Source organism: Gymnoscopelus microlampas (genome assembly GCF_963454915.1).
Source record: "Gymnoscopelus microlampas genome assembly, chromosome: 20".
NCBI lineage: Eukaryota > Metazoa > Chordata > Actinopteri > Myctophiformes > Myctophidae > Gymnoscopelus > Gymnoscopelus microlampas.
This window is the reverse complement of record NC_139957.1, coordinates 32,604,951-32,630,383: the sequence shown is the minus strand read 5'-3', so window position 1 is coordinate 32,630,383 and position 25,433 is coordinate 32,604,951. Positions and strand designations below refer to the sequence as shown.

The 25,433-nt window shown below is 44.2% G+C and overlaps 1 protein-coding gene across 2 annotated transcripts in view; it reads right to left on the bottom strand.

The window, feature by feature from the left end:
• Window positions 1-9: 9 nt before the first annotated feature.
• ttll5 (tubulin tyrosine ligase-like family, member 5) overlaps window positions 10-25,433 on the bottom strand; it is an 85,865-nt gene continuing 60,441 nt past the window's right edge. For both annotated transcript variants that reach the window (XM_084044476.1, XM_084044477.1), the window contains 4 exons: window positions 22,391-22,628; window positions 15,320-15,504; window positions 8,134-8,216; window positions 10-3,276 (listed from right to left, as the gene is read on the bottom strand). In XM_084044476.1, the coding sequence (XP_083900602.1) occupies window positions 3,224-3,276; window positions 8,134-8,216; window positions 15,320-15,504; window positions 22,391-22,628 (559 nt within the window). In that variant the 3' untranslated portion in view covers window positions 10-3,223. The remainder of the gene's footprint in view (window positions 3,277-8,133; window positions 8,217-15,319; window positions 15,505-22,390; window positions 22,629-25,433) is intronic.

The window sequence follows — 25,433 nt, the reverse complement described above, 5'->3', positions numbered from 1 at the left end:
TTGTTGACACTTGGTCAACGTATCTTTTATGTCCGATGCCATATTGATGAGGTTGGGTCATTCACTACATACTATACTGGCCATCAGTATGCAACTAGAACGGTGCTGAGTCAGCAGAAGCGAACATCACACCGCTGCGCGGACAGTCACTTGGCTTGCGCCTCATAGGGCTCAAGTCAGCCATGCCTGCCTTGTTTTAAGTACAGAGTTTGCTTTGTTTTCAATATTTAACCCATTAGAACCGAGAAAGAATCTGTGTCATCTTAGATTTTTGCGTTGGCTATTCAAAAATAGCAGATATACAAGCTCATAGCGCGTCACTTCGTGCCACGCTGCGAGCTTGTGCATCTGCTATTTTTGAACATTTTGGAAAAATCCTGAAGTGTGAGAACTACTGATTTAGAAGGCATTTGTAGAACCGGCTTCAGGTCTTAATGGGTTAATGGTGTTTTCAACCGACATGATCTCTGCATTACGCATCATGTGATGCAGACTACTGTAAACGTTGAAACGTCATGCTAAAGAGGCACCCAGTGCATTGTCCAAGTGACACCAAGGGGTCCGGACCCAGTGCATTGTCCAAGTGACACCAAGGGGTCCGGACCCAGTGCATTGTCCAAGTGACACCAAGGGGTCCGGACCCAGTGCATTGTCCATGTGACACCAAGGGGTCTGGACAAAGCGTCAATAATGTATGTGACGAGTTGGGATTGAGAATGTTTGTACTTGAAGTACAGGAGGACATATTCAAGTCACCAAAGCAAAGTATACTTTACGTAATGTACTTAGTGACAATGCATACACATACAGTACATACATGATCAATATGGTTTAATAGCTGAACAATCACTTCAATATTGCTATTATTAGTTGCCTGTATTGGTCCCAAAATACCTTGCCATGCATGTGTGCTGTTGACAAATAGCAACTACAGATCCAAAAAAACTTTTGATGTAAACAATAACAATTTTAAACAATAATTTACTGCACAAAATGTAATATAACACAACTGGACTGTAGGAGTCTTATCATACAGCATGCATAGGCAACAGTAGTCAATGCACAACATAAAACATTCACATATGAACCATCACGAATATAAGAGCTGCTATGATTTCAGTGTAATAAACCCAACTACTGCAGCAAAACTGCAGACTACAACCATGTGCAAAAACACACTTCAATATTACATAAGATCATTTCACTTTAGAAACAAAATGATAAAATTCAAGTATTTATCACAAAACGTTATCATAAACATACTGAATTTGATCATCATAATACACAATATATATTTCTCAACAAACCCTGAGTATGTTCACTACAGTCATAAATAACAGAACGTCTTTAAGGATGCTGCTGTGGGTGGATTGCAGGTGAAGCCTTGTATCATGCTTTGAATCACAGAAAGGGTTAACGGAGGGCCTGCCCTGTTTCAGTGGTTCTCAACCTTTTCAGGCCGTGACCCCCCAAACTAATCATATTTGAACTGGGGACCCCCCACCCTGATAAGCACTTGGAATGTAGGAGTTGAGGCATTACATTTAGTTTGACTAGGTTCCACAGATAAATATTGTGAAAATAGCAGATCTACAAGCTCAATACGCCTCGCAACTCAAGGCGTTGTGAGCTTGTAGATCAGCTTTTTCTTGTTTTTTGCCTCTTTTGTATATTATTTGACAATTTAACAAAATGTGTTGATTACTTTTGATGCAGCAATGGTATTTTTCTTTTCTTTCTTAGGTTTTTTAAGGTCTTAAAAGTCCTTAAATTGTCACTTCACTATCATCTGGCGACCCCCCAAAATCCCACTGGTTGAGAACCACTGCCCTGTTTGATGGATGTTGTCACTGAATACAGTCAGATACAGTGTCTTAAAGGAAAACCTAAATCTCTTTGTTCTGATGTGAGGAACTCATCAATAATATATAATGTGGCAAAAAATGACGCCAAACGTGTGTCGTTTTATGTCCTCACGGGCGTTCATTCCGTGCGCTCGTTAACACGAAACGACGAGTTTGACATCATCATTGCAATGTCAACATTTTGCTAAGAAATACACAGAAGACATAAGGATATTTTTGGCCAAATTAATCAGAACAATGGGATTTAGGTTTTCCTTTAACATAGCGGGGGAACCTAATGATGAGAACAGATGAGATTTCAACACAAGTTCAACCCCAATCTTTAACCGAAAAATGTTTACTTGATTTTGATTGGGAAACATCCATCTGGCCAGCGATTATGTCATATTGACCTGATGACTAACAGGCTGATGATGAAACAAAAGTGAATGAATTGAAAAGGCAACAAAGCAATCTCATTCAAACGGTGGAGTTTCCTCAAAAAAATAAAAATCAAGCCTACATGCAAAGGATGCTAAGCTTTCAACACCTCCTTTGGCAACGGCCGGAGAGCGTCTGAATTGGCAACTGTCTTGAGCTTCGAGAGAGAGTGGGAGCTGGAGAGCGTTCTGACAGCACACGCAACATGAAAGGAACTCCTCAGCTTGCTGACTGCTCATCGCAGCGAGACGAGAGGTGACTGAGGCCGTCTCTAGATAGAACGCCGAGCCAACGAGCGGCAGCACGGCAGGTCTCTCTCGTTAACGAGAGCAAACAGCATTTAAATGTGACGGTTGTTGCGTGCCTTTTCAGGGGGCTGGCGAGAAAGTCTTTGCAGTGCTACAGAGGAGAGCGGAGGGTGCTGTGTTGCATTGCATTGCCACGGTCACGGTGTAGGAGAAAGACTTTCATGCTACAGTGATAGTGACCTATGGGGCTCGGAGAACCATCTGTTGTGGTCGATCTGTCACTGAAATCCTTCCATGGCAACAGTAGCATGGGGGGAATGAGGGGGGACAACTGTTAGGGCATGGAGAACGAGGGCAGGCAAATGGGCTACGGGGAAGGGAGACTTTAGAAGGCTAGATCCCAACCTGCATCTGTGCGTATGAGAGAAAGTGTGTGTGTGTGTGTGTGTGTGTGTGTGTGTGTGTGTGTGTGTGTGTGTGTGTGTGTGTGTGTGTGTGTGTGTAAGTGAGTGTGGGGATTTCTGACCCGACAGGCTATATCGTCTTGCACATCTGAGAGTGTAGTCAGAGAAATTGATGGCACGCTGTCGCTGGCTTTCCCAGAATACACCTGTGTCCGCTTTGCGGCTACATGCAGAGACACCTTTCAGGTCGGCAGGGCTGCGGGACGTCGCTCCCTTTCCCTTCCTGTCATCTGTGTTTGGGTCCCTGGCCATGGAGCAGCTTGCCGTACACAGAGAGATCTGAGAGAAATGACACAAGCACAGAACTAGGATCAGTCCAGTGACGCCGGCCTTTCCTTTCAATGCACTAGGTGTCGTTAGCCCGGTGCAAATTACTCAGTCTAAAGGCCTACTTTTGTCGCAGGAAGGCGTCGCTTGCCGAAAATAAGAACCACATTCATGATCGTCATCTTTTCCGCTTTAACCACATTTTATACTTTTACAGCTTTTCTAGAACAACGAAAATGTCAGATCTAACAGGTTGTGAGCTTGTAGATCGCTATTTTTGAGAGAGTCGGTGTAGACTAGGGGAAAAAGTAGGAGGCCTAGTATAGACCGCTGGGGGACTCCGGTCAACAAAGTATATAGGGTATATAAATAAGTGGTTAAAATATTCAAGCATGTTACAACGCTTTCTGCAGAGGAACACACTAGTAAAAACCACACTGGCACACACTCCAGGTAGATCCGTTTTAATTCTCCGTGGCGGAGATGGGTGCAGTCACCCGGGGGTCAACCTCTGTCCGGCCGTCCCTCTGCGCCTCAGTCCTCTTCCCTTCCATATAGCCGACGGCCTGGCAGCATGCCAGGTATCCAGTAGAAAAGGAATTCCAAGTACAGTTGGAGCTGCCGTGTTTGTGCTCCCAAACAGTATTCCCTTTCATTCCCTCTCAGCAGACTCTGTTTATTTTGGTGCTCTTTTACACCGTGGGGCCTGACGGAGCTGGAAAACGAAAACATCTCCCCCGACTTCCAATCCGATGACATGACCGCTAGCGGCGGCTTCTTCCAGCTCAGCAAAAGGAAGATTAACCACTTGAACCCTAGCGCCCCGTATTCGGGGGCTTTGCCGGAAATAGCTCACGCTATTTCTGGGGAAGAGATTTGGTGTAGAAGGAAACAAGAGCAGACTATGTACAGAGCCAACTCGGGTCCGCTTCACTAAGTATAGAGGCTTTAAGAGTGGTTAAGGGCCAATATTCACTCTGAACCTCTCCCCTGTCCACACTGACATCCTAGAAAGTGAACATGATAAAAACTAATGACACAAGATGCTACCAAAGAACACAAGGAGAACGTGAGAAAATCCGGAAACTGGAAAAGAGAAATAGACGATAGTCGGGCGGCTTCTATATGAAACCAGCCTATACATCCATGTTAACCACTTAAGCCCTATTTTATACTGTACTGTGTCGTGCCCATCTATAATTGCGTTTTCCCATCTATATCGGCTGTTTTCACAACTTTTGCTTGACACTCTTGTTTGACGAAGTAGGGCATTAAATGACGAAAAAAACATAAAAAGTTGAAATTTGGAGATTTCTGCCTGACAGCGACGATATAATGTTTACAACAGTGTTAAAGGGTGATTTACTTCTCTTGATAATAAACAGCTTCATAGCATCCTTGTGGGTCAAGTGTAGCCATGTTCATGCCAAGAAAACAACTGCATAGGAAAATAAGCTCAGCCTACCTCACCGTCTCTGGGAAACAATAAACACAAAGTAATAAAGTATAAGGTTTAGACAGTTCCCCTGTCCTTTGAAGAAAGAGAAAAGACTATGACAAGACAAGACTAAAAAACTTGTACATCTGCAATTTTTTTTACATTTTTGAAAAATCTTGAAAGTGTGAGAACTACTGATTTAGAAGGCACTTGTAGAATCTGCCTCAGGTCTTAATGGGTTAAAATCCATTGCACGACAGTTAGCTTGCCGATAAAGTTAGTTTTTCTCGGCAAGCTTCACCGTCATGTGATGAAGTATAAATGTAGATTTGCCCTAAACTGCACAGGGATTGGAAATAATGGGGGACGGACGACAACCGGCCAAAAGTGCGTGCATCACACGCGCACACACAAGCCTTTACTTTGGTAGACGCGGACCTTAAGTTATCAGCCTTGACATGATCAGGAACCCATTAAAATGGGCACAAGTGCAGCGTTCATTTCCTCCTCAAACAGAAAGCAATAAATCTCCTCCACGGAGCCCTGAGAACTTCAATCGGAGGACTTTAAAAACACATGTGGCCAATAGATATAATCTGGTTTCATAAGCATTGATGGGTCCTCATCAAAATCCAGTCTCTTAACCCACATCAAAAATGAATTGGAGGGAAGGGTTCGACGAGGTGAAGAGCAAGGAGAGAGACAAGTGAGGGAGAGAGAGAGAGAGAGAGAGAGAGAGAGAGAGAGAGAGAGAGAGAGAGAGAGAGAGAGAGAGAGAGAGAGAGAGAGAGAGACAGAGAGAGAGTTACATGATTAAGAGAGAGCAGAGCGAGTGAGGGCGGTTCTCAGCAAAGAGGAAGAGAAAGAGAGAGAGAAAGAGAGAGAGAGATAGGAGAGATATAAAGGGAGCGAATGATTAATGCGAGCGGACAGCTGATCATAGAGAATGCTGTCCGTTTGGACCCACTCTAACTCCCTGTCACAATCGATCAGGGGAGCCCAGTCATCTCGCTACAAAAGGTACACTGGGCGGGCAGGAGACCGTGACTCGCTGCTGAAGCTCCACAAAGGGCCGTTGCACCTTCCAATAACAAACCCACCCACCCAAAAAGAAAAAAAGTCTCTGTTGTACTCTGTCCTATTCTCAATGCATGGCTTGTTAACTGGTTTCTGGTGCGGAGCGGTTTTGTTCTTTCAGTTACTCAGGCTCCATTTTTTTTAAGGGGGGGGGGGGGGGGGGAATCAGAAGTGAAGCCCCCCCACCCCACCCTTTGCGCCTTGAGCGGCGGAAAAAATGCATTCATGAAATTCAGAAGCTGCTCCCAACAGATCCAGTTACAGTTATTGATGAGTTTATAAGATGTTTGTTAACCTACGCCAACCTTCATACTTATAGGAGGGAAGAAAAGAGAGAGAAATGAAATAAAAGAAAAAGAAATGTTCTGGTCATAGGCGCAGACACGCGCGCGCACACACACACACACACACATACATTTTTTGGGGGTTGGTTGGCGCACAGCTACTGTCTTTTTCCAGTAGCTCTGTTTGGAGCGACTCGGGCAGGATCTCGCTTTTCTGTGGGTCGGCTCAAGTGTGTGACGCTCGCGTGATGATGAATGGCGTGAGTCGCTAACGCTAAACGTATAGGAGAGGTCTATGGAAAAAAAAATCCCTGATCAGACAAACAGATGTGCATCAAACTGCTTAATATCACTGTTACTGCAATAAACTCAACAGCTTCCCCAGTCCCCCCGGCCCCGGCTCCAGAGTGGAAATAGTTGTGCAACAACTTCAAGACGAGGGGATGCACGTGAGCGCACGCACACGTGAGCCTACGTGCGTGCGCAACAGCCTATAGTAAGACCATAATAAATACATTACACGCAAAAGCTATTTCTTTTGTTGCAGTTGATGAAACATGGGTACAAATGGTCACGGATTTAGGGCGCCACATAGTAAAATCCTTAGTGTTAAATTAAAGTCATAATGTGTTAATTTTTCAATTAAACAAAATATAATCTTTCACTAGTACATTTTTCTCTAGTATAGCTGGTATAACTTCTCTTAACACTATTAAACACAATTTCTATTCACGACTGTGCCCCCAACACTGACGTAGACATCGGAAATGTACTGTATTTATTTATGTATTTTAACGTAAATAAATACAGTTTCTGACAACTTGTTGTTGCGTTCCAAAATATCCTCGGACTCTAGGCCCCTGCAGCATTCCTTTTTGAGCACTACTTCCGTATAGACAAATGCTGTAATGACAATGGACGAGTGTCGCCAAAAATACTAATAAAATGAATGTTATACACAGTGTGACTTTAAAGCCTGTTTACATTTTGATGTACGATGGTGTCTTGCATCAAAAATAGAAGATCTACAAGAGTAGCATCCTCTGCCTCCCGGCCCCCACCCCCCCTTTTCTGTAAATATAGCTTTTGCTGCTACTGAGCTTTTACCGATATGTATTGTATTGTATGTATGCACAGTATGTATGTATATGTATGCATTTAATGTCTTACTGATTCATTGAGTACAATGGACCACAATGGAAACAAGCCACGATGTGTTATCCACATCAACTATTGACCGTACGTACTGTTAACAATCTTCTTAATAAAGAATTCAATCAATCAACCACGTGTCGCATTGTGAGCTTATAGGTCTGCTATTTTCGTCACGCTAACACCGTCGCACGAGGGAGAATAAAATTAAGCATAGCTTTGAGTGTAAAAATGGAGCCGTAAGGGTCCTCAGAGTTACAGTAAATTAACACGGAGGATTTTGGGACTGGGGCAGCATGGCCAACAGATGAGGGAATGGCCGAGCATCACTGGATGTCATTACAGGAGAGAGATGCCATCAGCGTAATGCCTCTTTATCCTCCAGCGGTAACATGACCTCTAGAGTTGGACACATGGAGACTGAATGATCAAGTGAGCAGATTACTAAACTGGAAAGTTAATTATGTGTTTATACCCACTCATTTATGGCTGCTTAAAACTCAGCTTGGCCTAAACGCTAAAGACGGCCATGGCACAAGTCATTATGATATAATAACCGATAAAGCCAGCCCCTCTGACCTTTTTCTTTTTTTTTGTTGTTGCGTGGGTTAAACCGGCCAGTAACAAGAGGCTGTGTATTGTTTATTACAGTTATCATAACGGAGTCTTTGGCTCATTATAAACCATGAGCCATACCACACACACCATTGGGCAAGCAGAACCAAGATAAAAATATCCAACAGTGTTTATCAGTCCTCCATGGAGGAATGGCCACTATGCCTGGCTGCAATCACCGACACTGGCGTGGAGGGGGCATAACTCACCAGCTGTCCAACAACTATAGCCCTGGCAGCCTGGGTATGGTTCAGTACAGTAGAGGACGGTGGTATACAGAGAACAGCACAGTGTCACACCCACCTGTTTTCCCGCAGACGGCCTCATAGACACCGTGCTGGCCATTGGACGTGGTTCCATTGGTCGGACCCTCTGAGGAGGTCTGCCTGTTGGTCAGACACAAGATAAGAGTGAGTGGGGCGTCCGCTGGCCTAGCGGTCCAGGCGCATACCACATGCTGGTAGTCCAGCTTCACAGCGTGTCGCAGGTTCGACTTCCAATCCCGACGACCTGTGCTGTATGTCTCCCCCCCCCCATCTCTCTCCCCATTTCCTGTCAGCCTACTATCCTATCAATAAAAGGCAGAAAAAGCCCCAAAAATATATTTAAAAAAAAAAAAGATGTGAGTGAGGGACTGGATGTGACCCATCGCTGAAGGATACCACTTAGTTGTACGTTTCGGCGTACAACTAAGTAAAGCGGTCCCAGCTATGCTGGGAATGATGGGAGGTTTCATGCCTCTCAGGGTTTTATCACGTATCTCTCCAGTTTGTGCAACATATTCCACCAAACAACAAACGGATCACCGTTTTTTGACAGCTTATGCAAGGCAGTGTGCGTGGGTGGGTTTAAGGGCCGGAGGGGGTTTCTTGACATTCAGTCGAGGTTAAGTGTTTACCGAGTGCTTCTCGTGAGCTATTGTGATGGGGAGGGGACACATTCCTGCCCCTTGGTAGCTGTCCAGGGTGGTGTGCTTTTCACACCGATGCCTCGCGAACCAAACCTGGTGTTTAGACAGATAACCTGAGATAATTGTGACAATAAATTAGTAGACGGGGCCTGTGGACAATAAGCAAGCGACAGGAAAGTCATAGAAAAGCCCTTAAGTATTTGAAATGACAAGTTAGCGCAACCATTGCAAAGACCTTCGTGGCCCTGGGTCTCACAAACAACCCACTGTGCAGTCTCTCCCATTGAATCGGCACTACACATGGAATGTCTGTGCAAGTGGTTCCAAAACCTTTTCAGCTTAAGACCCAAAAGCTAAATTTGGTGTCTTTTGGGGACCCAGACTTACAAAAATACATTAAACACATGCGCCCGTGCACACTGAGGTTTCGTGAATGTATTCATTGAAAAGAAATGGAAAAAAATAAACAATTAAAAGAGGAAAGAGAAAACCCCTGGATACTAGCGACCGTGCACACAGAGATTTCAAGAATTTATTAAAAAAACAAATTGGAAAAAAATAAACAATTGAAACAGGAAACAAACAAAAACCTGGATATTTACTAGCGACACATAAAAATGGGTCTGCGGCCCATACTGGGTCACGACAACCCTCTGTTTGGGGAAGACTGTTCTATGTGAATAGAGCACAATATTTTCACAAAGTAAGCCCTTATAAGTGGCAGTAGGGCGTAAGAGCAGGGGGCAAAAAAGCAGAGGTGGGGACTTGGACTCGAGACTCGAGACTCGACTTGACTTGAAGTCCCGATTTTGATGACTTGAGACTTGCTTGACCAAATCAAAAATAGACTTGGACTTGCTTGGGACTTGAATGCCAAAGACTTGAGACTTGACTTGACTTGAACACTAAAGACTTGAGACTTGACTTGACTTGAGCCCTCGTGACTTGAAAATTCAAGTCTTTTCAAGTCACCTTCAAGTCACTTTCAAGTCACTTAAGCAAGCCAAAAATGTTTAAAAAAGTGTGCATCAACTATAATGTTATTAGTCAGAAATCCCGGCCGTCAGTGACACCTAGTGTAGTGTTGCCAAAGCTGCTTATTTACCCTAACCTTTGGACAAAATTTGGTTTGTTTTTGGAAGTCGGTTTGCTTGTTTCTCTCCCGATACTTGGCAACACTGGCCCACATGTTGCACGTTACCAAACAAACAACACACCGGCTTCACTCCTGCCGTCGCTGCTGGAACTGAAGCCAGGTGGAATAAAATGTCAACTCCAGCAGTTATAGCTTTCGGTTTTAAAGATAGACAAGACGAGAAAAGCAGTATGCAAGGCAAGACCTATACTTCACATTAACATTACTGCGTGCTAAGTGCAAACTATAACCAGTGGTGGAAAGTAACTAAGTACATTTATTCAAGTACTTTACTTAAGTACAATTTTGACTTATTTTTTACTTTACTGAAGTATTTGCAATTTTCAGTACTTTTACTTCTACATTATTTAGCAGACGCTTTTATCCAAAGCGACTTACAGTAAGTGCATTCAACATAGGTAGGGAACGAAACTACTAATCACCAGAAGTCTTAAGTGCATTTTCTGCAAAAACAAGCAACCAAGAGTATACCTAGCGCTAAGGTAAAAGTGCAATATATCAGCTACCTACTTCTACTCAACTACATATGAGAGGCAGATATTAGCCTACTTTTACTCCACTACAATTATTTGAAAATTTTAGGTACCAATTACTTTGTAGATTTTGGTTATTAATACAAAACATACATTGACCACTTCAGCGCTATATACATTTCCTCTTCTACCCCGGATTTGAATTATCACCATCGTGATAATAGAGCCTGCCTGCTTGATCAGAGGATACACTGAATTTGTGTCAGATCCTGTGTCTAGGTGAGACATGGCCTTTGACATTATCTAAATGTCTCAATAGAAGAGCAGGGAGACAAAATACAACCACCCTGATTGTATAAGTTATATTGTAGTAACATACTCTACCATACAGATTGTACAAAATTACATTATATTCATTAAAAAGGGCCCTTTTAAACCCTGTCCTCAAGGAGGATATTAAAAGTACAGTATCTGCGTTCTGTTGGCCTGGAAGAACCCATGTTTTAAAACAAATGCAAATTGTGAAAAATGCTCATGATTTATGTAAATCTTTACATATCTTGAATTAACATTTTGACTTGTTTGGGACTCGAAACAAAAGGTTAGGACTTGTTTGGGACTCGAAAAAAAAGGTTAGGACTTGTTTGGGACTTGAAACAAAAGGTTAGGACTTGTTTGGGACTTGAAACAAAAGGTTAGGACTTGTGTGGGACTCGAACCAAAATGCTAAGGACTTGTGTGGGACTCGAAACAAAAAGCTGAGGACTTGGACTTGACTTGGGACTTGGCTGTGTTGACTTGGACTTGACTCGGGACTTGAGAGCAAAGACTTGAGACTCGACTTGGACTTGCAACATAGGGACTTGGTCCCACCTCTGCAAAAAAGTTTGTAACCCTACACGTTAAATCTGTTAAGCATTTCTTTTCTTTTTTTTAGGGGAACAATAAATAAAGCTCAGCTGGCATTAACCTCTCGCCCCATAACAGCGGCTTGCCAAAGCGGCATTAACAAGGTAATGAGGGCACACACTGCCTCCTTGTAAGGGACTGCGCACAGTTGTTCTTTCATAGCATTACACAACCGCAAATAGAACTGGCCCACTTTAAGCATGGCATAACTGGACAGGAAGCGATCTCTTTCATATTTGGAGGGAGAAGGAAAGAAAAAAAAACATATTGACCTCTGGGTTCTTCACATCACTTTCTTTGTCAACAGCAAGAGTCAGGCAGTCAACGCCAGCCTAGGAGAGAAGTGCTCTGAACTTGCAGTGTTCAGATAAAATCCTATATCCCCGCAGCAGAGAGTAATGCCTGATTTACGGTGTTGTGCACCGACAATATCCGATCCATCACACTGCAACGTGTTGTGAGCTTGTAGATTGGCTATTTTTGGTGCGCGACACCGGTACGCAACCATTAAGTACTGTACAAATCACGCTTAACACACAAAAATGCTTCTGAAGAGGCTGAAAGGGTGCGTGCAAACAAATCTGAGCTATAGGCCTAATGGTGTTGTGCGTGTAGGTAGCTAGCGTGTGGTAATGTTATTTAGATTGACCACAGGGATAAAGTTCGACCATAAACACACTTTTGGCAGCTCCTGTGTGTATACAGTATCCTGCGCGGCTAACTGCGGCCGCAGCTGACTAATAGGGAGTGAAGGCAGCGGCGCGGCTGACATTAATGGTGCTGCTGTAATTGTCACCCTATTAGTAATGCCACACGACAGCCCGGGTTTCCGTAGCTACAGCTGCAAAACTGGCACAGCCTCGCAAACAAAATACCAACACACGCTCATTTTATTTGTGTTACAAATTGCTCCTTTCAAATCCTTGAACTGAAGTCATACCAGAGTGATACCTCGCAGCCCCTCGGAGCTGGCAGCCATCGTATGTTGATAGACTGTTGGGCCCTGCCCTGCTTGATGCGGTGCAGCTCTGCCCCGCTCAGCGGCTGTACGCTAACGGCACAATACAAGCAGGGTTATCATTCAGAACTGGTGCCAAGGTAGCCGTAGATTACGACTCTCGTAGATGTATTTTATCGATTCTGACATTTTCAATCTACGAGAGTCTTAGCGACCACCCCCCTCATTTCCCACTGGATTGTCAGCTTGTACAAATGCAAAATATAAGGTGCTTACCCTTGTGCCCCAAATGTTAACTCACTCTTCGGTGTAGAAGTGCAATGTAATAATCTATATTTTTCAATAAATAAGTGTTTTAATCCCGTCTGTGGCCGATTCTGTCGGAAATTCCCAATGGGCGGTAGTGACGAAGCGCATCCATAAAAATATGGATTATTACATTGCACTACTACACCGTAGAGTGAGTTAACATTTGGGGCACAAGGGTAAGCACCTTATTTTTTGCATTTGTACATGTTTGGAGAACAACAGGCTTTGGAGCTGACAATCCAGTGGGAAATGGGGGGATAGTCTCTACGACTCTCATAGATTGAAAATGTCAGAATCGATAAAATACATCTACGAGAGTCGTAATCTACGGCTAGTGCCAAGGCCTTATTCAGCCTATTTGAGGCTCCACATCAATTAAAACTTAATGTAATGAGGGACAGAAAGCAAATGCTGACGGATCAGTTTGTGTGATCACTGGACCGGGAGTGAGTCGGCGCTTTCTGACAATGTTCTACTCTGATTGGATGGCATTCTGGTTGGAGGGGGGGGGGGATTAATGGAGAGTTCTTTTTATTAATCTCCCAGGCTTTCAGACAGAGGAGTCTATTTGGCTGCATCAACAGAAACCACCCCTCCCTCCTTTTTCCTTTCTTTTCTTTGCCTTATCTTAATCCTTATTAGTTCCTTTCCGTTCAAAACAAGGCCAAAGAACTGAGCGTCATGCAAATAATAGATTCAAATAACAGAGGAACAACTGTCAGTAGTCATCAATGGTGTATTGTCCAGGGGAAAAACAGGCCAGGGCTAACGCTTGTAGATTGGTATCAAATGTAGCGCGGCTCGCTCTGAGTTCAACAGCTGGCTATTGGAATGGTGTTTGAAGGATTGAGTAACCTTGAGCTGCTCTGATACGCCCAACACAGTGATGCTATTATAAGGTGGAGGGGGCTTTAGCCTGCCCTGGGATGGCTTTCAGATGTGCCATAATAACCAAGGTATTGAGCACTGCCCCCTAAAACGAGTGCAGAGAATAAAGGGAAGCAACTCATTATCCCGCTTCATCTTCTGTGAACAATCATCTCCTCTCTTCTGGACAGAGTTTATATTCTCTCTCTTGCTCTGTCATTCTTTCTATTCTCCCTCTTTATTCTTTCTCTCGTTTGTTTCCATCAGTGCATTTTTGGTCTTGAAGAAGCTTCCGTTTTTCCCACACTCTCCCCTGTCACACTGGTGGACCGCAAAAATGCAGGACAGTGGAGAGTGTGAGGGGGCTCAGGAATTCCACATGCCGAGGGTAAACACGGCAACTGCCAGGAACACACACACACATACACGCACATGTGCGCGCATACACACACACACATGCATGCGCACATGCACGCACACACACGCACGCACACGCACGCACGCGCTCGCTCGCTCACACACGCGGGAGCAAACACTGCACCTAGCCAGCTGCCCTAACCTATCCTACAACCCATACCCTGCACCCCAGCCCCTGTTCACTCTTCCCTTGCTTGCTCTCTGACGGCGTGGTCCATCCCACAGATTGAAATTTAACCGCATCACGTTACAAGACCAAGATGCATTGGTCCCGTGTCCTCCGCAGCTCTCTGGCCTGACCAACCACATCAAAGCATAGATACGCACGCACGCACACGAACACACACGCGCACACACACACACACACACACACACACACAAGCTGTCAAACAGGTAGGCAATACACCATATTAACACATCCCCACACCCACTCCACCCCACACACACAGTCTTCTGTGTTGCTCCCATCCCGTGCTGTACTCTCACACTGAAAGTGCACAAGCAGCAGTCCACCATTGCAGCCATGTGCTTTATACAAACAAGCAGCTCCTATCACTGAGGTTTGCTATTGTTGTGTAATTTGGCCAGATGTCGGGCTAATAAAGTCATACTGCAGGCGTGGGAAACAGCTGGCAGTTTGGTCTCCTTCGGCCCTATTCTTTCTTTTTTTTTTCTTAATATCCCCCTTCCTTCTTTTCTCAATTCTTTTATTTTTCCCTTCTCTCTGCTCTTCTAGCTAATCTCCAAACCAAACAGGCTTTAAACGGCGCTCAGGGCCCAGGGCCCTGCCGTTGAACCGCATTCTGTTTACGGTTCAAGCAGAAATCAGGCCTGTGATGAAGTTGTTTACTGAATAGGCAGATACAGCCTGCAGCCAAGAGGCTGGGACCACTCCGCTTCCACACGTATTCTAACTCTCATTACCCTGAGCCATTTCCTCTTCAGCTCGCTGATGCAGTGGACCTCGTTTCACCCCAACTGGCAGGGCTACAATCGATGCCCCCCTCCCCCGCAAAATTAGCATCACTTAACCCATTAAGACCGGGAACGCACCTGTGACATTTTTTGATGTCTTTGGGCTATTTTTAAAAAATCGTGAAAATCTGTGCAAATCTTTGAATGTGAATTTTTTAAAGCAAACATTTGTAACTCAAATCTTTGATTCTGGGGGGGGGTCTCTGGAACAAAATATTTTACAAATGTTGGTTTAAAAAAAATACATATTCAAAGATTTTTATGATTTTTCAAAAATAGCTGATCTACAAGCTCATAGCGTTCATAGTGCCGCGCTATGAGCTTGTAGATCTGCTATTTTTTAATAGCCAAAGAAATCTAAAATGACAGAGATGCGTTCCCGGTCGTAATGGGTTAATATCGCACAAATTAGACGATGGATTAGACCTTCAGCTGTGCTGGATTTAAGTAATGGAAAATAAACGGTTTTGTGGCATGTAAATGGACTGTGTCATTCTGCAGTGCTGTGGCCTTACTTGCTGCTGAGGCGCTGGGTTGCTGTCTTCCTGACCGGGCCCTCCCGGCCACCGCTTGGTGGCTTCGGGGTGAGGACGGGGCCAACGGGGCGACCTTGGCTCTGGATGGGGTTGTGGCGGATGGGGTGGCTGGCTGAAGGCATGGTGGATGAACCAGTGGCAGCCCGAGGATCTGGCAACAGGGCCTAGGATGAAGGGGGGGACTTGGGTTATAAAAATTCACAGAACTTTTAAAAGGATAGTTCACCCCAAAAATGTAATTAAGGCTAAAATGTTTAATGTTTTCTGTCTTTATTGACATTATGAACCTTTAGATCAGTAGTTCTCAAACTTTTTCGTGCCAAGGACACCCCAAATTGATATATATTTGGCCGAATAATTCAAAATTATTCAACATTTTCGATATTTCTCGAAATATTCCAATATTTTGGCACAAAGTGATGCGCTGTGAGCTTGTATATCTGCAATTTTTTTTAAATATCCAACATATAAAATATGGATAAAGAGGTTCAAATGTTTCTGATGCTGCATTAACACATTTAGCTGGGGACCGCCTGGAACCCCCTCCACGACCCCTGGGGGTCCCCGGACCCCACCTCTAGAACTACTGCTTTAGAGGTCTTACCTGACACAGGGGTCAAATGTCTCAGGGAGACCACCTCCAATCGCTGCAGATGTGCTCGTTACATTGTATCAACACCCTAACATACATAGTTTTATTCATTCAAAATAAGTCCCGGATAGTAGCTTTACAGGGATACGGCAACATTTTGGCACTCTGATCAACTCAGAGTGCAATGAAAATATATGTTTGCAGCTTCCCGTGGAAGTGTCCTGTGGTCAGCTATGGCAGATGGTAACACTTTGGGTAACGGTATGAGGTAGCTTTGCATCCAAGGAAAATAATTATATAGAGGTAGGCCACAGGAACACAGGTAAAATAAGACACCCATATCTCTTTTCACAATGCACAATACTTTACTACTTGATTAAAAAGTTAAGAGTAGGCCTTTAACAGACAGGCACATACAGTATGCATGCACAGACACCAACACACACACACACACACACACACACACACACACACACGCGCACGCACACACACACACACACACACACACACACACACACACACACACACACACACACACACACACACACACACACACACACACACACACACACGCACGCACGCACGCACGCACGCACGCACGCACGCACGCACGCACGCACGCACGCACGCACGCACGCACGCACGCACGCACGCACACACACACACACACACACACACACGCACACTGTAGTCATCATCTATGTGGAATTCACTGTTTATACAGTTACAATAAAATTTATCAATGAGTGTAGTGTTGTAGCAATTGGCTACAATTTGCACTCAACTCTCATACCAAAATAGGAAACGGGAAGAGCTATTAAATTTGGAATGGGCTACACATGGGAAAAATGTCTGTCCCAGGTCATTAAGGTGAAATATCAAAGACCCTAACAAGAAATACTGTAGCACACAAAAAAGAAGGAGAAGAAAAGAAACACCAAAACAAGCTCTACATATTCAGAATCCGTTGAAAAAATAAATACAAAAATAATAAAATGTTTAGACAAGATTACTCTTCAAAGACTTAGGGGAAAAGGGGGGGGGGTAGCCTTTTCTTGACATATATTTCCTAACATAATATTTAAGAGCTACCATTCACCAGGTCCCTGCAATTCTGCGGAATGCTGCGCGTGCATTCCTTCCACATCTCACGCCTGTGCCATTTTCTCTGCCACTTTATACGTCTATCTAACCAGCTAATGGTTTACCGGTTCCCCGGCGTGTCCTTTCAAAGGGGGCCGGCAGCGTGACAGGGAATATCTGATGTAATTTTTTGTGTTGATAAATGAGAAGCTGGGTTTCCAGGTTGCAGGGGCCGGAGCCACGCTGCAGTTTGCGCGGGGGCCAGGAAGGGCACCTTTCTTTGGCTGCCAGGTGGCTCCAGGCCAAGTCTGTGGAGGAGCCGCGCAGTCTGCACCCAGTAACTGGAACAGGGGCCACAAACGGCCGGAACAGCCCACTCGCTCTCTGTCTCTCACACACACACACACGCGCGTGTGTGCACGTGCACTCAACATCATTTTTGTAGTTGGTCGAGCCAAATACATGAATAAATTGTCCGAAAAGTGCAGGCGTGGCGGGACCCAGTGATGTGGAGCAGATTTATTTCAATGAGTCCATAGAAATAAAGAGTCCTCTATCATTTTGTCTTGTCTCATTACAGAGAAAGGACCGACAAAGATGCACATTGAGCTGAGCTGCAGGACAGCAGAGCTCAGCATTAGTAAAGAGTCCCAACCAGGCAGACCCGTAACACGCTAGATCAGTGATTCTCAAACTTTTTCATGTCAAGGACCCCCAAATTGACACTTATTAGCCCGCGGACCCCCATTTCAAAAGATATGCCAGGGACCCCCATAAGAGAAGATTTTTGTACAGTGATTCTCAACCATTTTAATTTCAAGGACCCCCAGTTTGACATGCATTAGGGCTACGGACCCCCATTTAATGGCATTTCTATCACTTGGACCGCAATTTATTATTGTAAAATCTATGTCAATTTAAGTCTGAGAGTGTACAAATGGTTAACTATCCATCATTTAGCTGGGGACCCCCTGGAACTCCCCCAAGGACCCCTGGGGGTCCCCGGACCCCACTTTGAGAACCAACGCGCTAGATCAGTGATTTTCAACCCTTTTAATTTCAGGGACCCCAGAGTTTGATATGTGTTAGGCCATGGACCCCCATTTTACATGGTTTTGCATCTCTGGGAAGTTACACTGTAAAATCCGTAATCAGTATATACACTGTAAACAATAAATCTGGTTTCGTCCAATGTAATTGTAATGTCCATATCAAATGAATAAACATAACATAACATAAATACAGTAGTAACACTCTCGGAGTTATAGACCCGTAAGGGTCCATTTGGTATCTAACTATCATGCAATCATTTAGATGGGGACCCCCTGGATCTCACAAAAGGATCCCTGGGGGTCCCCGGACCCCACGTTGAGAAACCACTGCACTAGATGGATCTAGGGAGTGAAAGGGGAGATTTCAGGGAGGGTTTGTTGATTGGATGGTGACTCAATCGATGCTAAGGCAGCCTCCCATGATGTCACTAAATGGGATATTTTGAAGGTTGGGTCCGTCTCAGCGACCTATGTACACATGGGTCCGTACGTGTACGCGATTTCAGACCATTTCTCATAGGGAGAGATACTCTTTTTCCAGTGTCAGGTACTGAAGGATGATGGGAGATGCTTGCAAGTGGTAGGTGAAAATTGGTGAACCGTGCTCGGTCCAGAGAGCAGCCAACGGGAGGGGATGAGACGGGGGGATCACTTTCACAGTATGCCTTGCGTAAGCCAGATCGCCCCAGCCAAGAAAAATATCACCTCAACAGCATTAATTAGGGCCAAACCTAGATCATGAAAAAAACAATGACGTGAGGGCAACTGCATTACTCAGGGCGGATGTAAAGAATGAGTGCGGCCAGTCATTCTAGCCCATAAAGCGGTCCCACGGCGCTCCCCTGCCTTGCGTTTCTCTCCATCCATATAGGATGACTCGTCACGGCGATCAGCGCAAGATGAATAAACACACTCTTCCTGTTCAGATCCCCTTTCAAAGCAAACGAACTGATAGACAGAGAGCCGTATATCTCTTTTCTTCCAAAAGTGAAAACAATACAGTGTCAAGTGACTTAAACTTCTCGGCCCCACTAATCTCCCTCAGCACAGGGCCAAATCACATCTGTCATGGCCGCTTGCGCGTGACTAAAGTGTTTCTCTGTTGCTACATAACTACAGTAAAGAAAATCATGTCTCAACGGTTTTGTTTGTGTTGTAGCGTGAACCATAAACAGAGCTAGCATCTGATATGAATGTCTTGGTTAATAGATACGGAGGCCCCACTAGGACCCTTTACGGGAAGTTGTCTCGATAACTCACCTTGCGATAAAATAAAAGCCCGGCCGAGCCGTTTAGCAGAACTACGGGTTCTGTTGGTGTGACAAGTAATTTTTTGCTCTCCAGGAACAGAGTCTTGGTGAGGAGAGGCCGTTCCTGAACAATCACCGTTTTGTTCAGCCGCTTACACGGTCAAATCCTTTGTCTTTAACTCAGTGAGTATATAAAATGGAACCAAATGGACCTGTAAGGGTCCATTTGGTTGTATTTGTACACTCTCAGAGTTACGGGTCCATTTGGTTCCATTTGCACACTTGTCTGGGTTAAATTGAGACTATGGATTTTATTGTGTGGACACGGATTCCCCGCATAGCTTTGCAAATGCTAACATGAAGGCTTTCCCCTTGATGTGGGAAAGGTTTTTTCTTTTTTCTTTCTTTTTGCACTGTTTTGGACGGCACTGTATTTTTAACTAAAGGAAGATTTTGTACAGACAAAAATATGAGGGGTTTCCTGAGTCATAAATCAATGCTTCTCATAAGCTTTGCTCACTGTTTCTCATCCATGAAATCCTGGAATGAAGACAACAGAGACAGATGGAGAAATTGGAACATTTTACCACTTCCACTCGATCCTAATTAAAAGAAAACACAAAACGCCTTTTTTTAAAGGAGCAAACAATATAAAGGCGGTATAAATTAAAGGCTGTATAAATTAAACTGTATAAATGAGATATACTACAGAATACAGTTACAATGTTGCGGTTTAGACGCCCAGCTTCATCGTTAAAGGGGAACTTTGCCTAATATTTAACGTGAATCCCATGGTTCTGTTTCGAGGACGAGGTGTGAAAATGGGCCATACAGTAACACTTCTTCCCAGTGTGTTCGAGGGCTTGCGCTGGAAAATTGCGATGCCAGCATTACGTAAAAAGTAATTGAACCACATCATTTTATGTACTGTAGGCTGACGGCAAACAGGACTCAAGTTAGAAGCAAAGTCCTCCTTTAAATTAAAGGCGCTGTAAGGGATATGTTTTGTTTAAAACAAAACAGTTTGTTTTTTTGGTTAAAATGTTAAAGCTCTAGAATATTCTGATGGTAATCATTGCTATAGAGCAGGGGTCTTCAACGGGGGGTCCGGGACCCCTAGGGGGTCCTCAGAGTTACTACAGTGGGTCTGCCAAATCTTTGTGTGATATGATTATTTTACATTAACCAGTTGAACCCTAGCATCCCTTTTCTGAGGAGAACTTTAGCCAAAAATAGCAGATCTACAAGCTCACAACGCCTCAGTGCGAGGCGTTGTGAGCTTGTAGATCTGCTATTTTTGGCAAAGAGGTTATATGTGTAGAGGGGGAAAAGAGCAGACCAAATGAATACAAAAAATCTGAAACACAATTCTATACAATATAGAGGGGGTCCCTGCTTCATCTCTCTCTCAGCTAGGGGGTCCTTGGCCTGAAAACGTTGAAGACCCCTGCTATAGAGTGTTTGTTCAGTAACAGGTAGGGGTGTCAGAAAAAATCGATTCGAATACGAATCGCGATTCTACTGTTGGACGATTCAGAAGATTCTCATTTTCCAAAAAAAAAAAAAAAAATTGGGATCTTGGATTTACTTTTGTGTTTAGTTGATAAAACCGGTACAAGTATAAACGCTACGTAAATGTACTCTGCTCTCATGCCAGCAGACTGGAGTAGATCCTGAAATCCTATGTTTTGAATGGAGAATCGTGTTGAATGGAGAAAAAAACGTTTTTGAATCGAGAAACGTTTGTTTTGAAAAAATCGGGGGGAAAAACGGAATCGTGACCCCAAGAATCGGAATCGAATCGAATCGTGAGATAGCAGAAGATTCACAGCCCTGGTAACAGGGGTCTCCCCATACTGTATCTCCTCTTTAATAAACAAAAAAATATTTTCAAGTGGGATACAAACTTCATCCAATGAGGACAGAGGTGCCCCACTTAAATATTATAGTGTTCCAGTGAAAAGTGTTTCAAGACTTCACATTTCCCTTGTTTATCCTGTATCATGTACTCTCTCCTGATTGGATGGAATTTGTATCCCGACCTGAACATTTTGTTTCCGTTTAATAAAGAGCCGGAGAGATGGGGGGACCTCTGTTTCTATAGAATGATCGCTCAGAAGCACTGGTTCTCAAACTTTCTTGGCTCAGGGCACCATTGTAAAAACATTTTCATCCACAGCACCCCTGAATTACATTGTTACTTTATAGCACCATTTATCTCATATTACGGTATGTAAATATGTAAATCTTTCCCCTTAAGATAACAGTATGTCACGAGGAAAACGTGAGAGAATATACGTTTCCCATTAGGACAGATTGAAAATAACTTTATACTTGACTTTATAGTTTAACCACTTGAACCCCAGCACCCCTATTCTGGGGAGAACATTTGTCAAAAATAGCCGATCTACAAGCTCACAACGCAGCGCAGTGTGACGCATTGTGAGCTTGTAGACTGGCTATTTTTGGCAAAGAGATTTGGTGTAGGTTGAAAAAGAGCAGTGGAACTCAGGTTCGTTTTACTAAGCATAGAGAGAGTCTAAGTGGTTTAACTGAAGTGATATTGATAAATTCCAAATATCATCAAAGTATTCTGACTGTGACACACGTCGACTTGCATCACGGCACCCTAGGGCAAGTTTTTCAGGCCGTGACCCCCCAAAATAATCCTATTTGAACTGGGGACCCCCCACCCTGACAAGCACTTGGAATTGCGGTTCCACAGATAAACATTGTGAAAATAACCGAACTAAAGTATAAGCTCACAACGCAAATTTCACAATGTTTTCCTCTTTCTTACCTAATATTTGAAAATGTGGCCAATTTGGTATTAAAAAAGCTCTTAAAAGTCCTTCAATTGTAACTTTAGAAATGTGCAGATACCCTGTATACTGTACACTTAAACTGTAAGTTGGTTTGTTTATTGTTGAGTGAGAAAACAGTGTTGGGCATTAAGCTAATCATCTGGGGACCCCCCCCTATAATTTGGGGTCCCGACTCACAGGTTGAGAACCACTGCCCTTGGGTGCCACGGGCACCCACTTTGAGGAACACTAGTGGTCACAGTGGTTACCTGATGGCGGCTGCGGCTGTGGTCCAGGAGCTGGCGGGACACGAGCCTCTGCTGCTGCAGCTGCTGGATGGCAAACTGCAGCTGGTAGCTGCCCTGTGTGGGCCGGTACGGCTGCTGCTGCTGCTGGGGGCTCGCCCCCGTCGCCAGGCTGCTGTGGGGGCTCACCCCCGTCGCCAGGCTGTAGGCGCTCTGCGTCTCTGCATCCCAAACGCCCTCGTCCTCCATCAGCTGCCTGTGGCTTTAATACAGAGTGAAGTAACAGGACATTGAAGTCAGTGACTGCCTAGATGAAAGAAATTCAATTTGGTTCAATTATCAATTATCATTTAGTCACAGGCTCTTGTTACCTTTCATTGGTTAAATATTCATAAAACCCACAGACACACTTGACCACTTTCAAAATGTTTCAGGAAAAGTGAAAATAGCCAATCTACAAGGACCTTTGCGCGATGCCCTTGTACGACCAAGTAGGGCATTAATCTTGGAAAAACTAAAGTTGAAATATGGAGATACAAGATTTCTACGAATGTAAATGCACATGTCAACATCTACAGGTATTATACTATCACAACACCCGTTGACCGAGTAATTAGAGGCAAGCCTACTGTATGATCTATGACATCAGTACTATGATGTCAGTACCCATTGTCAAATTCCTGGAGGCCCAGTCTGTGACGTCAGTCATATGCACATTTGGGCATATCAAAGACACACAAAGACAGCCAGACATTCCTGGAATATTTAGATAAAAGCAATGCAAACTGTGATGGTGGCCGTTTATACTGATGATAATTAGTTCAATGTCTTGGAATTGTACAGAGACTAGAAGTTCCGTGACGCGGCGTCCACTTGGCAGTGCCACATTACCGGCACCTCACAGTGTGAGAGAGAGTTTTGTGCTCCCCTAAATCCACGCCAGGCTATGAAAATACCCACTTGACAAACAGGTGACGTGCATGACCTCTGCAATGACCAAAACCCACTTTGTGATTACTCACACCTGGCATGGCAGACCTGTGAGCAGTGTGCAGTGGTGTAGAATGTTAAAAGATAGACCAACCATATTTGCTAATGTGAAACTTTTTGTAATGACAGTGATAGATCATTGGAACATCGATGGAACCAAATCCGGCCGGTGGGCGGACCTCTGACGTCACGCTCATGTCACACGACTCAGCCCCTCTGACGTCACGCTCATGTCACACGACTCAGCCATAACCATATAAAGAGTGGAACTTACACACACGGGGACAGGAACGTACACACACAGGGACATTCGACACTGGATTCAAATTGTAAGGTAGATGGAAGCCGTCGAACTGGTGCGATCTGACGGCATCCTAGAATTTATAGGTAGGATGTGATGTCATGCTGTCGTGAGATTACGTCACACTGGCGTTGTGTCCATATTCGGGACGACCGTAAGAGTGATGCAGTGTTGCATCACTCTTGCCAGATTGCAACGTACATACTGACAACCGACATACTGACAACCGTTCTGGCGCAGGTTCCAATTGTAAGGTAGTAATTAAATATCTAAATAATATTGGTATGGAAGACTTGACTTGACAGTAGTCTCAGCATATGAAACTGGTTGGTTCATTTCTCTGGTAATAACTATGCTGTGTGTTCAACACTAATAGCCACATGACATAGTATAACATATCAAAAGATTATCCTTGTATTTCATTTTTCTTCCCAATGTTGTTGTTGACAAATTCCCCCCACGTGTATGGTTCCTGTCACTGCAGTGCTAACTCCTACTGTTGGTCTTGGGGAGGGTGTAAACATTAACCACGTCTCCTCCAAGCCACTTTTTGTCACCTCGCATATGCATACTTTTTTTATTTGAATCCTGAAAAGTAACCATTTTGGACATATGAGGTTCCCCCGCTGACGGAGACGATATGTTTGGTTTCAATCTCTATAATCACACTTGTAGTCTTTAAGATCCTATTCTTATTGTTTGACAGTGGACAGTAAAGAGTGGGGCAGGAGATAGGACAGTGGAACATGTTGCAATACTGCAAAAGAAAGTACTGAGAAGACAGACAGTGATGCTGAGGCCATGACTAGTGAGGCTAGTGTTTGGTTTAAAGACATAGGTGACATAACATGTGTTATGTCATGTGCAGTTCATAATTCAGTGAGTGATGGCAATGAACTGTGTTTTTTCTACCACATACTTTTCTTCAAACACTACATATACATGTACTGTACAACATAAAGCACCAAACAGCTCATCTGAACCGCAACCTTGAAGATTAAATTTGGGATTTGATTTGGTTAAAATAACGTTGGATTCTTTCAAATGGGTTCCGGATTGCAGCTTTAATAAGGGAATATTCAGGCTCCAGCGGCTCTGTGGTGAGTCATGGGTGTATTTGCCCCCCATCCTGTCCTAGTCAGTGACTTGACCAGGCGAGGCAACCCAGGAGGAGATGCGGTATTAGCCAATTAACTGGCCCATTTCCTTCCACATGTTGAATTGCAACAACGTGTGGCAAGACGCAACAGAGACAAGACAGCTCACGGGCCTGTGCACAAGCCTCGAGTGAACCCCTGCCAGCGCCAGTCAAAAGCAGAGGGCAGACCTGGAGCAAACAGAGGCCCCGAACTAAAAAAATAACAACAAAAAACGGTTATAAACTCTGTGTTAAATTTACCCATGTCTAACTCCGAAGAGTGTACAAATGTAACCAAATGGGCCATACATGTACACTCTCAGACTTAAATGAACACTCAGGATTTTACAGTTGTTTCCTGCCCACCTCTTCACTCTCTGCGCTTCACGTTCCATCCACATCACGGAGCCATGACCTGGAAAGCAAACCTCCACGCGTTTGTAACTGGATTATCTGTCATTAGGACTAAGCCTTGTTTCAGCCCCTTTTTGGCATTTTGGCCCCTGCTAAAGAAATGAGGCGTCCAAGCAGGCAACCCCCTCCGTGTGCCCAGCTTCTATGTATGTGGAGTCTGGTGCACTCGCTGCTGCACATGACATGCACCACGCCTGCAGCCAAAAACAGGCGCCGTTAAGAAC